General features: G+C 40.9%; 1 protein-coding gene across 1 annotated transcript in view; it reads right to left on the bottom strand.

The window, feature by feature from the left end:
• Positions 1-7,819: 7,819 nt before the first annotated feature.
• Positions 7,820-17,798, bottom strand: part of PRTFDC1 (phosphoribosyl transferase domain containing 1) — a 100,919-nt gene continuing 90,940 nt past the window's right edge. The window contains 7 exon segments of the mRNA XM_054724728.1: positions 7,820-7,876; positions 10,500-10,576; positions 10,978-11,003; positions 13,785-13,872; positions 14,157-14,203; positions 14,695-14,777; positions 16,334-16,351. Coding sequence (XP_054580703.1) covers positions 7,820-7,876; positions 10,500-10,576; positions 10,978-11,003; positions 13,785-13,872; positions 14,157-14,203; positions 14,695-14,777; positions 16,334-16,351 — 396 coding nt within the window.

Below are 17,798 nucleotides of genomic sequence, written 5' to 3'. Positions count from 1 at the left end.
TCATCCATGCCAGAACTTGTTTCATGTTGCAAAACTGAAACTCTGTACCCATTAAATAACTCCCCATTTTCCCCTCTCCCAGCTCCTGGCAACCGCCACTCTACTTTCTGTTTCTATGAATTTACTACTCTAAGTACCTGATATAAATGGAATCACACAGTATTTGTGTTTTTGTGACTGGTTTATTTGCCTTAGCGCAATATTCTCAAGACTCATCCATGTTGTAGCATGTGACAGAATTTCCTTCCTTTTTAAGGTTGAATAATATTATCTTATTAGAGGCCCGGTGCAGGAAATTCATGCACGGGGGGGGGGGGGGGGGGGGCGCTCAGCCCAGCCTGCACCCTCTCCAATCCGGGACCCCTTGGGGGATGTCCAACTGCTGGTTTAGGCCCGATCCTGCAAATCGGACATCCCTCTCACAATCCGGGATCACTGGCTCCTAACTGCTCACCTGCCTGCCTGCCTGATCGCACCTAACTGTCCCCCCTGCTGGCCTGGTCCCCCAACTGCCCCCCCCACTGGCCTGGTCACCCCTCACTGCCCCCCCCACCCCGCTGGTCTGGTTGCCCCCAACTGCCCCCCCTGCAGGCCTGGTAGCCCCATGCAACCTGCTGCTCAGTTGTTTGGTCACCCCTCAGTATGTATATACCACATTTTGCTTCTCTATTCATTCATCAGTGGACAATTGGTTTTCTTCCACCCCTTCACTATTGTGGATAGTGCTGCTATGAACATGGGTGTGTAAGGAAATAGAAATTTCTTAACCTGGGGTAGGTATTATGTTGTCCAGAGAAGAATGAGTAGATTTAAGGTCTCAGTGTGGCTGGGAATGGGGGAGTGGAGATACTGGTGACCCTTTAAAACATCACCAACTTTGGAAACTATGCCAAAGTCTCAAAGAATTTTGCTGTATCTCCAAGTGTATGTACCATACTACTTTCTCTTCAAAAGCAAATTTTTAAACCAAATTGTTTTCTTCTTGGGCTTGAGGACCATATTTAGTTTTTAATGAAATACTCAGGAATAAAAATTGAAAGAGGAAGTCAAAAACATTATATTTATTAAAACCCTGAAAACTACCAAATATTCAAGTAAGCCATCCATTTATTTGGAAGCTAGAATAGTTCCATGCAAAGAAAAGTACAAAATAGCTTTTTTTGGATACCTTATTTATAATCAATATTCATCTATATTGGATATCAACATCTTTTTCCTAAAAGTCACTTGATACTCTTAAGTATCTGGAGTCGATTATTACCTTGTTGTCTGCCCAGTTTGATCACAGTGCATTTTTAAACTCCTGGAGTATTTTTTTCTCCAGCAAAATGCAAACACAAACAGATGGAGAGTAAATAAATGGAGCTAATGTTGTTCCTCTTCTGCCTGAAGAAACCATCGTAGAAAACTGTAAAGGGATCTTTTTTAAGTGAATGTAATTCCTGTTGCAGACAACAAGCATATTTTCCCCATTCCCATTTCCAAGATGAAAAAAAAGACCAGACTAAAGCAGGAATATTTAAAAACCCAGGGACATATTTCAAGAACATTTTGTAGGGTGAGTATCATGCATCATTTGTCTCTGTCTGAAGGACTGTGAGTCAGAAAGGATGTGAAAAACATCTGGGTAGAAAAAATAGTGTATCTAGAGATACATTTTGCAACATCTGATACTTATCTTCTTTTTAATGGTTGTCAAAGACACTAAAAAAAATTTCATAATGAAAATTCCCTAAAAGAAATGCCGCTCTGTATGTGAAGTGTATACAAATGATATTTTTGCTTTTTTCTAATTAATTAATAATTATTTCTAGTTTTCCCTTTTCAGGACATATTAATAAAAGAGATTTAGAAACCCATCATTGTAAAATTTATTGTGCAAGATTACACCAAATTCCAGCAAATGTTAATATATAGGAAAAAATGAAGATGCCTGTGTTAGACTGATGGAGAGAGCAACTCAGAGGAAAATGGAAGTCTGCCAATTGCAGAAACATGTTGTCCAGAAAAATCACTGATTGTAAAGAACATCCTCTCTCCTTATATAAGCTACCAGATGTTGTTGAACTGAATTTAAAATAGAAAAAAATAAAAAGCTGATGAGTCATAGGGTGCAGCCACAGTTAAGCAAAGTTTAGCAGCTCTCTTAATTAAAGCATGTTGTGGTATGTGTAATAAACAATGCTAAAAAATGAGAAAATGTAGATTCTGTATCAAATGGAAATGTAAATTTATGTATTTAAAAGACCATTTAAGCCATAATGATATTGAAAACAACGCCATTTGAATGATATTGAAAATAGATGCCATTTAAGTGAACAGTGGTTAAATATAGTGTGTGATTAGAAAACTACATTAGTAAAAACAGTATGGAGGCTCCTCAAAAAACTAAAAATAGAACTACCAATCCCACTTCTGGGTTTTTATCTGAAGAAAATTCAAACACTAATTCAAAAAGGTATTTGCACCCCTATGTTCATTGCCACATTATTTACAATGGTCAAGATATGAAAACAATCTCACTACCCACTGATGGATGAATGGATAAAAAAAGATGTGGTACATAATGGAATACTACTCAGCCATTTGTGACAAGAGGGTATTATGCTAAGTAGGTAAGTCAGACAGAGGAAGACAAATACTGTATGCTTTCACTTATATGTGGAATCTAAAAAGAAAAAAAAGTGAAAAAACAAAATAAAATTGATAGAGAACATATTGGTTGTTGCCAGAGGGGGATTGGATGGTGGTGAAATGGGTGAAGAGGGTCAAGAGGTACAAACTGCCTGTTATCAAATAAGTCCTGGAGATGTTATGCCCAGCATAGTGGTACAGGTAACGATACTGAATTGCATATTTGAAAGGTGCTAAAGAGAGTAAACCTTAAAAGTTCTCATCACAAGAAAAAACAAATTTGTAACTTTGTATGGTGACAGATGGTAACTATACCCATTGTGGTGGTCATTTCCCAGTGTATACAAATACTTAATCATTATGTTGTTCAACTGAAACTGGTAAGTGTTATATGTCAATTATACCTTCACCCAACTCCTTCGCTAATCTTATTAGTAGAAAATATGCAGGGATCACAACCTTTCTGTTGCAGATTTCATCTTCAGTTTCCTGAAGATGGCCACAGCAGTATGTATCTCATTCCACTTATCTTCTTACTATACGCTGCTGCTATTCGCCTACTGAGTGGTGGCAGTCCATGTCCCCTCCCCTTGAACTCAGACAAATCTTAGTAACTGCCTTGACTAACAGAATTTGATGGAAGTGAGACTGTCATATAAAAAGACAATATGGGCCTGGCTCGTGGTTGAGCATTGATCGATGAATCAGGAGGTCACTGTTCGACTCCTGGTCAGGGCACATGCTGGGGTTTCCAGCTCGATCCCCAGTGTGGTGTGTGCAGGAGGCAGCCAATCAATGATTCTCTCTCATCATTGATGTTTTATCTCTCTCTCTCCCTCTCCCTTCTTCTCTAAAATCAATAAAAATAAAAATAGTAAAAGCAATATGGCTTTCACCTGCTTCTCTCTGTCTCTGTCTCTCTCTGCACTTGCTTTTGGAACCAAGCTGCCATGTTGTGAGGAAGCCCAAACATGAGAGAACACAGATAAGAATTCCAGCGGACAGCCTCAATTATGATTCCAGCTAACAACCAACATCAACCCCTAGACAAGCCTTCAGAGCAGATATCGCGGGACTTTCTGTGATCGTGGGAATTTCCTGCCTGTGCTCTCCAATATAGCAACTTACCACACATGAGTCCATTGAGCAATTATAATGTAGCACGTATGAATTAAGGAGTACATTTTTTATTGTATTTAACTTTAGATAATTTAAATTTAAAAATTACATCTGGCTAATGGCGGCCACATTGGATAGTTCAGCTTCACAGCCTTGGAGTCTTCCAGCTGAAGCAACAGACATCACGGAGCAGAAACAAACCATCCCACTGCCCTCTCTGTTTCCTAGCTCTTGCAAACCATGAGAAATAATAAATACATGCTACTCAGTTTTGAAGTGATTTATGACACATCAATCAATAACAAATAGACACTCTCTATAGATTTCCCCCCATGTTTGTTTTTTGTTCTTATAGCAAATAAAAATAACAAATCTCTTGCATCTTTAAAATCCCTCTAGCCATGGTTATGTGTCTCTGCTTTTTACAGCCAGTTTTTGAAATGAGTCGTCTACATTTGCCCTCTTTACTCACAACTTCTTCACCAACAGACACCCACGAGGCTCCAGAAACAAATGAGGTCACAGTAACGTTAGTTCAGGCTTATTTCCACCCCTTGGAAAATGCAGGCCTTCAGTACCGCACCCTGCCTCCATGCTCTCCCCTACCTCTTTCTGACCAAAGCCCACTTTAGCACAAAAAGCCACCCCCCTCCTGGCCAAGAAATTGCAAAAAAACCCACCACATTTTCTTTTTTTATTGAGCAGACTAGAAAAAGATACCCCTTTTAGAAAAAGATGCTTCTTAGGGGATAAGGGGAGGGCGAGGCAGTCCTCAGCCAGGGTCCCTGGCGCATGGCTTGGCAAGGGGAGTGCGGGCTGGGTCTCAGCCCCTGCTTGCTCCCCTCAGCCAGGTGTCCTGTGCAAGGCACCGGCAGCACAGGCTGTCAACCCAGGCGGCAGCTGTGCTTCTTGGATGCGCAGCGCTTTCTCACGCCTGTCCATCAACATCCCTCTCATGGGCTGCGGTGGTCTCCTTGTGGATGCCTCCCTCTGGCCCATGAAACCTTTGGAGGGTGGCGTCTTGTGAAGCACCATGGATGTGGACACCCCTTCCAGCCCAGAGGGCTCCCCAAACTGCAGAATCCTTGGCATCCTAAAGTGGGGCTCTTTCCACACTCCTCCGTGCACCAAAGCCGCGCCTTGAGCTCAACGAGTCGGAGCGAAGGACCTGTCTGCCCCACCGTGTGGCACTGAGGCTCCCGTGCAAACAGCTCTTTCAGCTGGTGTCCTGTCTACTGCTCTGCACAGGCTTCGGAATCAAGCATAGGATGTGATCAGGCCAAGGAACAAAGAAGCCCTCCTTTCCTTCCCGCACAGCTCCCAGCATCAGTGAGCCAATCTCCCCTTCATGATCCCCTTTCTCCCTTCCTGAAACTAGTCTGCCCCCCAGTCCTCAAATGGCATCCGGGGATCCCAAAGTAACACCATGATAGCAAAGTGAGTAAAACTCCCAAATACTATTTTTGTCCAAATAGGCCAGACATCCGGGCGAAGAGTGTGGTGTAGGGTTTTGATTTCCTCCTACCTCTATCACAGAAGTGACACAATATTTGCATGACACCAGCTCTCCAGAGTGCAGTGGGCTATCTTCCCCCTCCGTTGGGAAAACACAAGTTCACCTCACGGGAGCCGAGTAAATGCCTGTTTGTGCTCCGCGGGGCTGTTTTCCGTCTCAGAAGGCACAGTTATTGAAAACAATCTTCAGACGAGCGGACCCAAGCAGCTCTAACCTGTATTGCTCAAGAGCCAACGGTATTCGCAGTTCCCATTGGGGGTAGGCACATGGTTCAATAAGGGATACAGTCCAGTCTAGAATGAAAGGTCCAATTTATAATGAAGGGCTCTCATTTGTTTGGAAGATTCCAAAATATTACTAATTAAGTTACTTCACCACTGCAGTAAACATATTATGAATTTTTGTAACTAAATCCAAAATTTCCCAATAAGACATACGACACACCTTTCTCCCCTGTTCATCCGTTTTGGAACACTGATTTAATAAATGTATTGGTTATTAATCAGGTAGGAAGCTGTTACATTTTTAGTCTAGGTTGAATAAACTCAGTGGTATTAAATAGATTACAGTTTTGCAAGAGAAAAGGAAATACTATTTTTTCCAAGATGACATTTTTGGGTATCACTGTCAAAATATTATCTGGTAGAAAAACATTGCAAGCATGATTAATGTTTATTTAATTTTTCTTTTTCAGCCTTAACTAGTGCAAGTCCTCAAAATCTTGTGAAATGTATTTTTCTTTTTAATGTGAATAAGCATAAAGCCCTCAAAATGATATTGATGGTTACTAAAATTCAACATTTTAAAGAAAATATTTTAATACACTATACTTTATGGATAATTTTATATTTAAAATAAAATATGTCTGGATTATTTTAGGTATTCTGATATAAATGTAGTATAATAAAAATTGTGTTTAAACATTAATTTTGATACATCAAGAAATAGGCAAGTTATACAGAATTATCAATCTATAATTCAGATCCTATTTCTTCTATGGAACAAAGCTAGAAGGAATTCCCTTTACTGGTTTCCCCCTGGGGATATCTGGGTGTGGTTTATTTTCTTCTCTGGCTGGAACAAAAATATGCAGGAAAATCTTCTACAACGAAAATTCCTTGTTCTTACAAACAAACTTAAGGAGAAAAAAAGAAGCAGATCAAGACTGGCTTAATTGTTTGTTTATACTGGTGCATATATTGGATTTTTTCCAGGTTTAAAAAAAAATAAAGCCATAGGGAAGATATATGCAGTAGTATATTTAAGCTACCAGCTCACACACATTTTAATAGCTGAAAGTATATAAAGATATGAAGGTGGAAGTAAAACAGTAAGCAGTTATGAAACATAACATGGGTTCTTATTCTTTTCTAATTTAAAGGAAGCTAGAACCTGATAATAATATGCCACATACAGTTCAGAACCACACAAAGGCTGCTTAATTGTTTATTTTGTATTCGCTCCTTTTAGGAAGTGAGGAAAAAACAGCTCTACAGGCACTCAAGTTTATTTTCAATTAAAATCCCCATAAATAATAAAACATCTCATAAAAGAAGAGAAAATGGAAAAATATTATTCAGAAAAAACTTTCTTAAATATGTTTTTTTTTTTTTTCTATAATGCCTTGGATTGTTTGATCAGTCTTAAAAGGCCACTTAAAATAATAATTCAACCTTTGTGTTCCTGTTTAGGATAACACATAATAATGTGTTTTTTTTTCCTTTGGTACAAGTAAGAGGAAAAATTTCTTCTTGCTTAGTTTTGAGCATTGAAAATGCTTGCCCCTCCTCCAAATTCTGCCATTTGCTCATGTCGCCACATGAATAAAAGGATGCCACTTAGAAACCGGGGCTTTGCTGCCATTGTATTTTTCTAATTAAAATTCAGAGTATTAAGCACAGTTGAGTACATCCATGCATCCATGACATACCGTTATCACATACCGGAAGCTCCAATCAAGAGCACTGAGCAAGGCTCATTTCATAACATCATTAACATTCATTGTATGCTGTGGCTCAGAAAGGCTTTGTCAAAGCAGATAATAACGGCCTGTCAGGAAAGTGCAAACAGAAATTTATATTAAATTGCCCTTTTCTTAAAGTATGGGAATCTAGCTGCATTTCCAGTACCTGGGCTCAGAGCTTAACTTAAAAGGCTTCAGGTTCTTAAGACTGCAAAATATTACAAAGAAATAGAGTATATTTTTTAAAAAGTTAAGTAAGAAATATTTGAGTAACTAGGTGGGGGTAAAGTATTCTCGCACAATGACTGTATGAATGAAAACAAAAGAAGGTGTAGCTCAGGAGTGTGAAGGTAGAACTCATGAGTCATAAGGCGGAGTGTTTAATTTGGAACAAGTCAAATAAAAACATTGCTTTCTTTTCCTTAAGAACTTTTGATACTCTTTATGTTATAATCTCAGAAAAGAAAGCTCTGTCATTAAAACATTTTTTTCTTTTCTACCCTGCTGAGTGAAAATGCCTGAGGAGACAAACTTTACACGGTGGCTTCCTGAATGTAGTTGTAAGTATGATGTTATCTGGAGAGAATTTACTTCTTGAAGACTCCATACTTTTCTTTGTCATGTTCATTGATCATACATATGTGCTGAATCAATAAAGAATTTAATAATGCATCAGTTTCTTAACAAAATATGAGGCGCAGACAATGTTATGCAATAATAAAGACCATCATCCTGTATTGGTTACTGTTTATTTAAATACTAGAGGCCTGATGCATGAAATTCGTGCATGGGTAGGGTCCCTAGGCCTGGCTGGCGATCAGGGACGATCTGTGGGGCAACTGACGGGGCAATCTGTGGGCCCTCGGCTGGCACTCACCTTGGCTGGCCTGGGGCCTGTGGGCTGGGGGCAGCTCCTGCGTTGAATGTCTGCCCCCTGGTGGTAAGTGTGAGTCATAGCAATCGGTCGTTCCGCCAGTTGTTTCACTGTTCAGTCGATTTGCATATTAGGCTTTTATTATATAGGATATTTGTGTATTTGTGAGTGTGTATGTGTGTGTGGGGGGCGTGTGTGTGTAACATCTAAAGAAATCCATTCAAATGTTTGACAAAAATGCTTTATTGTTTTAGTTTTGAGCCTTTTTCTAAAGTTGGCTCCCTAAGTCTGTAACAACCAGAAATGCTGAGAGCAGTATGGTTAGCTGTGGTGGAGATAAAAGTCTCCTACTGGTAAAATTACAGCCCCTAAGGTGAATGGAGAAACAGCCATAATAAAAATAATATGGACTCTTATTTGACCCTTTTGGATAGTAAGAAATGTGTCAGGAATATTTTGGTTGCAAGCAACAGAAATGGAGTCAGGCTAACAGAAGAAAAATAGGGAGATTTATTGGTAAGATACTGGGTAGCTAACAGAAGCAAAGAAAGGGCTGAGCAATGAAGGAAATGGAAGACAGGAATAGGGGTAGCTCCAGACCTCAGTCCATTGGTTAAGCCCCAAACTCCTTGGTCTCTGTGATTTTGGTTTAAGTTTCTAATGAGAAAGAGGGGATAAGGGAGAGAGAGGGAGGGAAAGATAGAGAGAGAGAGAGATAGAGAGAGAGAGAGAGAGAGAGAGAGAGAGAGAATTGGTCTGTTTTGGGTAAGATGTCTAGATCATTCAGTAATGGTCAGGGCCACACAGCCAGGAGTCCATGTCTACATGTGAAAACTATGGTAGGCAATTAGATAGTCATAAGCAGAAGAAGGACGATGGGCCAGGTACAGAAGGTCACCAGGGTGCAAAATTCTGGGTGCCTAGCAAAGGACAACTGTAGCATAGGACCTTGTCCCCAGAATGACCTTTCCTCTCCTAGCATATAGCTGTTCCTGCGGTTCGGACCCCTGACCTTTCCTCCCTAGAGATAACATCTAGGCCTCAGTTGTGCTTCAGCTCCAGGCCCAGAAGAGCAACAAAACCAGACAAGCTAACCTTAGGGCCAGCTGCATTGACTAATGACCCCCTGTGCCAGCCAATCAATCAGTGGAGACCTCGACCCTGAAAGACACACCTGAAAAGCTGCTGTGAATATCTGTGAATAGTCTATTGAGATCTTCCCCTGAGACTTCCCCTAAAATCTCCATCTTTAAAACCCTTAGGACAGAAAACCCATCACACTCTCCCTCATGGGAGCACACCACAGTTTCCCCCTCCACTTCCCCAAACCCCGAAGCGTGTCACCTTGACTTTCCTCACTTCTAAGCTCCCAGGGCCTTTCTTTTACCTACATAATTTGTTTCCTAAGCCCATTTCTTCTACAAATTACTTCTTATACCTCTGTGATTTTCCAAATAAATGTTCTCTTATAGTTTGAATCTTGGCTCTAAATTCTTTCTTAGCCACAACTCAAGTACCAATGTTGTTGAACCCAGGTCCAGTGTGATCCCACCGGTGTAACATTTGATGCTGTTCCTGCCCCCAATAAAACTACTGCCCCCAAATTGGGAATAGTTATGAGCAAGCTGTAGGCCACTCGAATTGGTACCTGCTAGATTTCAAGCTCCGACACAAAATAGGTTATAGAATATTTACTACTAGGGGCCTGGTGCATGGATTCGTGCACCGGTGGGGTCCCTCAGCCTGGCCTGCAGGGATTGGGCTGAAACCAGCTCTCTGACATCCCCTGAGAGGTCCTGGATTGTGAGAGGGTGCAGGCCAGGCTGAGGGACCCCACCAGTGCACCATCAGGGATGGGGAGGGACCATAGGAGGGCTCCAGGGCATGTCCAGCCCATCTTGCCCAGTCTTGATAGGCCGGACCCCAGCGGCAAGCTAACCTACTGGTTGGAATGTCTGCCCCCTGGTGGTCAGTGCACATCATAATGACTGGTCGAACGATTGAACGAACAGTCGGACACTTAGCATAGTAGGCTTTTATTATAGGATTATATGGGTAAGTAGGCATAGTCAATGACTTGGAGAAAAATCAATACCAAGCCATAGTTCTGCTTTTGGCTTCCTTATTTCTTTAGTATAAAATAGAACTCATAAAAAATAAAAATAGAAATTAAAAAGAGATAATCATAATTGCTTCTATCACCCTAATTCCTCCCTTGCCGGGTAGTGGGTGGAGGGAATTGAGATTATGCATGCAAAGTGCCCAGAATATCCTGACATAGAAGTTACTCAATAAATGGCAGCCACCATTACTACTATTTCAGTAATTAGTTCAATTGATGGAACTGTTAAGTCCTTGTGAAATGGGGGAAGGGATATGCATGCAACACTTACATTCAAATCTCTGAAGTATTCATTGTAATCTAAGGCATAACCCACCACAAATAAGTTTGGAATCTCAAATCCAGCATCTGAGCAGGGAGAGAGAAGAAAAAAAAAATCAAAATTTAGATAACAAGCATAAAGCCACCATATGTTAGTGTTGACACTTCAATGGTGAGGACTTTTCATTTAGGCAGAAGCAAGTGAAAAACGTGATAAGCAATGCATAGGACGAGCCCAGCAGGGACCTGGACCCGAGTGAGCACTCAGGGAGACAAGACAAACAAGCCAACATACAATAAAGAATGACTGTACTTCTGGAATCTGGAGCTGAGAAAGGCTCACGCAGCCCGGTAGATAGTAAGAAATATACATGAGTTAGTAATGTAGGCTTGTTGTTCCAAAGCGTACCAATGGCATCATTCCAAGGCAAACACTCTGAAAAGCACAAAGTGCAGTTCACACAGGAGGTATTACAATACTGCAATACGTGAGTAGGTGTGCAGGCTGTTGCAACTAAGAGGTGATCCTCACACCACTCAGTGTCCCCGGCAGGATAAAGAGCTGGGAAGCAAAACCTGGGAGACAATATGAAGGAAATGGAATTGTTCAGCTTGAGGAAGAGAATGCTTGGAGTTCCCAATGCAGATGACAACGATTAGCTCTTTATCTCTATTAAGGGCAGAGGGAGAGTAAATGGATTTAAATGCAGTAGAAGGTACTCAGGTTAAGCAAAAGAAGAATTTATTGAAAGGAATATTATTTTTATTGAAAGGGATCCTTAAGGAAAAGACCATAGCTCTCTTTATTGGAGGCCTTGAAACAGAATAAATGTGCTATGGTCCAATGATTTTTCAAGCTCCTTCCAATGTTTTGGAGTCTGTGTTTGTTTGTCACAGTATTGCAGACGAGCAATACACTTGCCTGCTTTTATGAAACTACTAGTAGCCCTGCGCAAGAATCCTTGCGCCAGTAGCTCGCCAGTAGCTCGCTGCCGCCCTCCAGTAGCTCTCCACCAGCTGCTCCGCCCTCCTGTAGTGCCCCATCACCCCCCACCCAATAGCTTGCTGCCCTACCCCCTCCTGTAGCTCTCCATTGCCCACTTGTAGCTCGCTGTCCCACCCTCCTGCTGATCCGTGATCTGGTTGTTAGGCCGTCAGTCATTACGCTTCATGGCATAACGACCATTTGCATATTACATCTTTATTATATAAGATACTTTGATGCAGCCAATGGACTTAGAGCCCTGAGAAAGTTACCTCCATGGTACTGCCCACCACCGCTTTGATTCCTGTGACCAAAGATGCTTCCACATGGAGAAACCAACTGGTTCCTGCTCACAGAACATGCTAGAGGCAAGGAACTTATTTTCTGGGGGACTACATTATGTGTCACTATTTGACTATCCAAACTGTAGGTTCTTGAGAAAAATAATCAGAGGAGATGGACGAGCAGAAGAACAGATGTCATTGGACATAGAGGAAAGAGTCAATTAGGAGAAAGGAACAAAAAGCACAAAGATTCAGAAATCCAGAAAGAAAGAAGAAACAGGGATTCCGAGCTAGCTAAAAGAACATTAGGAAACGCTGACTGTAGCAATAATAGTGACTTTACAGTGAGCAATGCAAACCCTAGAACAGGCATGGCAACTCAGACTGGGAAAAGCCAGTTGAGAAAGCCAAACCTTCAGAATAAGAGGGAGACTTGGTTGAATAGGATGGGAGCCAGAGTGACCTATCTCTAGCTGGTAAATGGGTGCAAGTCCTACTCTTATGTCTGCAATTGCAGATGTTGCTTACAGGTATATTGCAAGCGTAAGAGCAGTGATTAAAACCAGACTGCCTGGGTTCAATGCTGACTCTACAGTTACAATTATGTGACCTTGGAAAGCTATTTAATCTTGTTATGTTCAATTTCCTCGTCTGTAATGTGGGCATATCTTTAGAATCTATCTTAAAGGATTAAATGTGTTAATCTGTGTATAGCTCTTAGAACAGAGTCGGGAACATCATAACCACTTACTAGTGGTTGCTGTTATTACTTTATGAATGTTGTTACTATCAGTGACACAGAAATTTGTAATTACCTGGATGTCTGAAGTGAATGTCTTTCAGTTAAAACTTTTTCTGAGCAATGTCTTACATTATTTCCTTAGAAGATTTCTGTTTACTAACCATGTCCAACTTTAACTATATCCAGATTATATTCCCCAAACCAGTAACTGGACAGGAACACTCTATTGGGTCAGAATGGACATTTTCTAGATTTAATACATCCCACATAGGAATGAAACTTGTGTTTTCGAATAAAGAGTCACTGGCTAGATAGCACTGGCACATTACCCATCCATAGCATGCTTCTCTTGCTGCAATGTTTGTTCAGCTTGCTAATGAGAACTGTGGCCAAATTATCCCAGAGGCTTGAGAGCAAATGTAAGTTATAAAAATCAAGCTGAAGTCTGCCTGTGCAAGTGAAAAAAAAATCACCTCCAGTGTTAGAATAATAAATAATCAAGCTGCTTGTTTATCCTCCTGCCCTAGGTGAGAAGAGTCTTCCAGAACACGTATGAAGGCAAGTGTGAAGATAGTGTCTATAGATATTTGCTCTGCTAATTCTCTGTTATTGTTGTTTCTGTGAAGTTATATTTTATTTTATTTATTTATTTATTTTTTATATTTTTTAATTACTTTATTGATTAAGGTATCACATATTTGTCATCAACCCCCTCCCCCCATTCCCTTCCCAAACTGTATTCTATTTTTTTATTGAATTATAGTCAACATACAATATGATCTTAGTTTGAGGTGTACAACATAGCAGTTTAATGTTTTTTTAAAATATATTTTTTATTGACTTCAGAGAGGAAGGGAGAGGGAGAGAGAGATAGAAACATCAATGATGAGAGAGAATCATTGATTGGCTGCAACCTGCACACCCCACACTGGGGATCAAGCCCACAATCTGGGCATGTGCCCTGACCGGGAATTGAACCGTGACCTCCTGGTTCATAGGTAGACACTCAACCACTGAGCCACTGCACCTGGGCATGGGTTGACGTTTTCATACATTACAAAATGGTCAGCACAATAGCTCTAGTTACCATCTGTTATCATACAAAGTTATTACAATATTATTGACTACATTCCCTATGCTGTTCACTTAATTCTTTGTTTTACTGAACTTTTGTTTGGAGTGGTGGGGAGATGTCTTGGATTTCCCCTTCGTGTGCTAAAATTCAGGCTCGCTGCATGTCTGCACGGTGCATTGCCTGGTATGAGAATGCCTCTGAACCGTTACCTGGCCTCTCCATGTCTGATTGTGGTGGCCATGGCAGGAATCCTGTGCACCTGTGTCAGTCCAGAGAGGACGAGTCTCCCTCCTCCACCTGAAACCGATTCTCTGAGCTCTTTGGAGGTAAGGTGCTATGGAAAACCCCAAAATCAAAATACCCATGCACACAACTGAGTTCCTGTGAGCGGTGCGAGGCAGGAAATGTAAGCCCCTGGTTGGAAAGAGTTCTAGTTTCGCTAGCAAGGCTGGGAATTTGTGGGTCTTTCAAACCTATGCAGCTTCCACCTCAGACAGAATGCCGACAAATAGGAATTTCTTACACAAAAACTACCAACTCGAGGTAACCCATTAACAAACAAAAAACCAAAAACACTTAACAGTCAAGTCTAAAGCCATCACTTCTAGGTATCCTCTTCACCAACAAACTATCATTAAAAAACAAACAAAAAAAAAGCGTTAGTGATCCAAAGAAAATCTCTGTGAATTGCAAATAGAATGAAATATCATTAAAATATGTAGTATTTAAAATATGTATTCCCCCCCCTCCCCCCTTGAGCACACGGGGCATCATCACAGCCCTCCAACTCATGCGTCTGCTACTGCGGCACCAGCTCAGTGACTCTCAGTAAAGGAAGGGAGGGGGCCCTGGCCCCGGGGGCCCAGCCAGCTGCTCCTGGGAACAGCTCGAGGCACAGTCAAGAGGGGCTCAGCCACAGCAAAGCAGGTGCTCTCCCCTTTCCTCTCTCTCAGGCCCGCAGTGCAATGGGCTGTGTGTATAGTGTGGTCAAATGGTAACACCCCAGAGCAGAAGGGCACTGGTTTGGAACCGACTGCACTCTCTGAAAACAGCATCCCTCCCAGCATCCCTCTTGGGCTCCTTTGGAAAGACCGAAACAATGATGTGCGTCTTCCTTACCTGGCCACCTTAATCACGTTGGGCTTGTGTTTCTCTGTGCTGCCGAGCAGCGCTTTCATGGTCCTCCCCGTTCCCACAACATCCTTTGCAAAGAAAACAGACAAATTTATCCCAATGCACTTGGGCAGCATAGTAGATTTTTCATTCAGGCAGATAATTATATTCCTTATTAATAATGCATCCCAATTAGAATTTCGATCGATTGGAGTCAAAGTAGGAGGCACAATTGGTTCTATTTTTTTGGACCTGTGCTTTTTTCTGGAAGCTGGGTTGGGGAAATACATTGGTGAGTGTTTCCTCAAACTCTGAGCTGGGCTGAAGGTCTAAATTCAGCCTTTGGAGAGCATGTGGGGCTCTCTCTCAGTACATTTGGACTCGCTCACGCACATTCAAGGACTACGATTTGGCCCTGAGGTTATGTGACACAATACAGGACGCATGAATTTTCATGGACCAGGGATGTACATCTGAATACACTGAATGGATAAACACCTCCCCCTTGCCCTCCCCACTCAATAGGGGACTCCATGGCTAGGAAGTGAGATGTGTCTGGACGGCAGCTGGTGACAGCCCTTGAATTCTGAGGGTGCGAGCCTGCAGTGAGCTAGAGGCTCATCTCCGCTGATGAGCTGCTGCTCAATTAAAGCAGAATGGGCAGCAGCAATTTATTGTCCTCGGGACAGAAATCAGCTGTCAGGAACTGATTATCAAAACAAGAGGTCTGAATTTAGCCAGAGTTGGGCAATTCGTTTGGCTAGAGGGTCTACTTCATGGGTTATGTCTGAGCCAGAATTGCAGATACATATGGCACACACAGGCAATTGTGTAACAAAAGCTTGAAGACAGCTCCCCTGAATCTCTGCCAGCTGATAAGACAGGTGTGCTCTTGAAGGAAACAGGAACATCTGCAGCCCACTGCTGCCCCAGGGCCTGTGTTTTCTCTCTTTTCTTTTTTCTTTTCTTTTCTTTTCTTTTCTTTTCTTTTCTTTTCTTTTCTTTTCTTTTCTTTTCTTTTCTTTTCTTTTCTTTTCTTTCCTTTTCTCTTCTCTTCTCTTCTCTTCTCTTCTCTTCTCTTCTCTTCTTTTCTTTTCTTTTCTTCCTTCCCTTTATCTCTTTCTTTCTCTCTCTCTCCCCTCCACTCTTTCTTTTCTTCCTCCCTCTCTTCCTTCTTTTTTAAACAGAACCAATTAAATTAATTCATAGCTTTCCTTTGGACTGCCATTTTAAAATTGATTAAATTTGTGATTCGGATGCTGAAGCTAGAATTGCTCAAAGTCATTAGCAAGAACACTGAGGTAAGGGTGAAGAGGGTTCTAACCTTGGCTTAAGTGTTAAGTAAATTTGGCTTTGTGGGTTAGTTTTCTCTTTTGTAAAAATGTCTGATTCACAAATGGGTATAATAACCAATTTAGACATGTGTGGAATTAAATATATAAACCTTTTAAATGAGTTATTTCAAGTCACTGGGCTCCTTTGGAAAGACCGAAACAATTTCAGTTTGCTCCTACTCAATAAATTTGGAGAGCCATGCACACACAAGAACTCAATAAATCCTTGGGCAACCTGATAACAAGCTCTATATTTTAAAACTCACCATTCATCCTTTCAACTTCCAAATATGTGTAAAAAGTCAGTTTACCTCAACAATGAGGACATTCTGAAAAAACAAACAAACAAACAAAACCACACCAGTTATTTTCAAATCTAATGACAATCTGGCTCACAGGATCAGCACACATTTTGCTCACAGGTGGAATTTTCCAATTTACTTATTTGATCCTCCCCCATTCATCTAACCCAAATGCTTGGAGATAATCTAGGTGTTCCAGATTCATTTTAATAGTCTCTCTGGAATGACTTGGTGCTGCAATATTTATTAATATTTATATTCAAGTTAGGAGCAGGCTTATCTTGGACCCTGTCACCTGTCTGAAGAGCTACCCATAGTCATCCCACCTTCATAATTCTGGCAAGTGCCCCACCCAGCAAGCATTCTTTGGGATACAAAGCTTACTATGCATTTTCCAGGAAAACAAAGCCGGCATAGACTGCAGCGCTAATGGAGATAGTGCTCAGCAGAGGGATCGTGGGTTCAGCTGGGACAGCCCTTTTCCTGCACAGCCAACATCACTGGGATGCTGCGCGTACTCTCGAATTTTCAACCCTGAGGAAAGGGGGTGGACACAGAGAGGGCTGCCAGGTGCCCGGTTTATATTTTCAGTGACATGATTAGGTTCCTTGCTATGTGCTTTCAAATCATTCATTGACTTCTCCCCTGAGAACACTGGTTATATTTCATTTAAATTTCTTTTTTGACCTGTCTTTCCCACTAGAGTATAAAGTCCATAAGGGTGGGAATCATATTTATCTTGTTTGTTACTGTATTCTTAGTCCCCAGCACATATACCTGTATATATATGCTAAATAATTATTTGTTGAATGAAGGGATAATAATTAATTATACTTATTGAAGAGTTAAAATCAACCAATTAAGTGGATTAGTAGTTACATGTCAACACTGTCCCACCAAATTAAAATATGACTGTGTTATTATGCCATTCCAATTAACTAAGTGGTGTGGATATTCCCTTAGTGTATTGGTTTCTTTCTTTAAATGATCTTTCATTTATCCCAATTATTCATATAATAGTTTAAAAATTGGATCAAGCCTTACACCTTAGGTATCTTCCTTATAGTACTGGAAAAGAGATTTAAGTGATACAAATGTTAACCAACCAACTAAAAAGTCTGTTAAAATCGCACCGTATTACTTTGTGTGTCAAATGCATTTTTAGGTGAAATTCTTTCTAGAAGTGTTTTTCTCTCAGGTATGGTATTTTATTCGTTAAACCCATGTTAAAAATCGTAATTTTATCACTAAAATGTAAGATTATTTTGTTGATTTTTAAAGTAGGTCACGTTCCCAGTGTCCTCTCTACCCTGAGAATCTTACTGACACAGGAATCCCCTTGGTATTCTCCACACATTTGCTCTGCTCTTAACCATCAACCCATAACAGTTAGTTAGGATGTGGATTTTTAGTTAACCAATTGGAATACTTGGAGAATATTTGGTCAATTTAATTTCCTAATTCACAGTCTCTT

Source organism: Eptesicus fuscus, chromosome 2 (genome assembly GCF_027574615.1).
Source record: "Eptesicus fuscus isolate TK198812 chromosome 2, DD_ASM_mEF_20220401, whole genome shotgun sequence".
Classification (NCBI taxonomy): Eukaryota; Metazoa; Chordata; class Mammalia; order Chiroptera; family Vespertilionidae; genus Eptesicus; species Eptesicus fuscus.
This window is presented reverse-complemented; position numbering and strand designations above follow the sequence as displayed.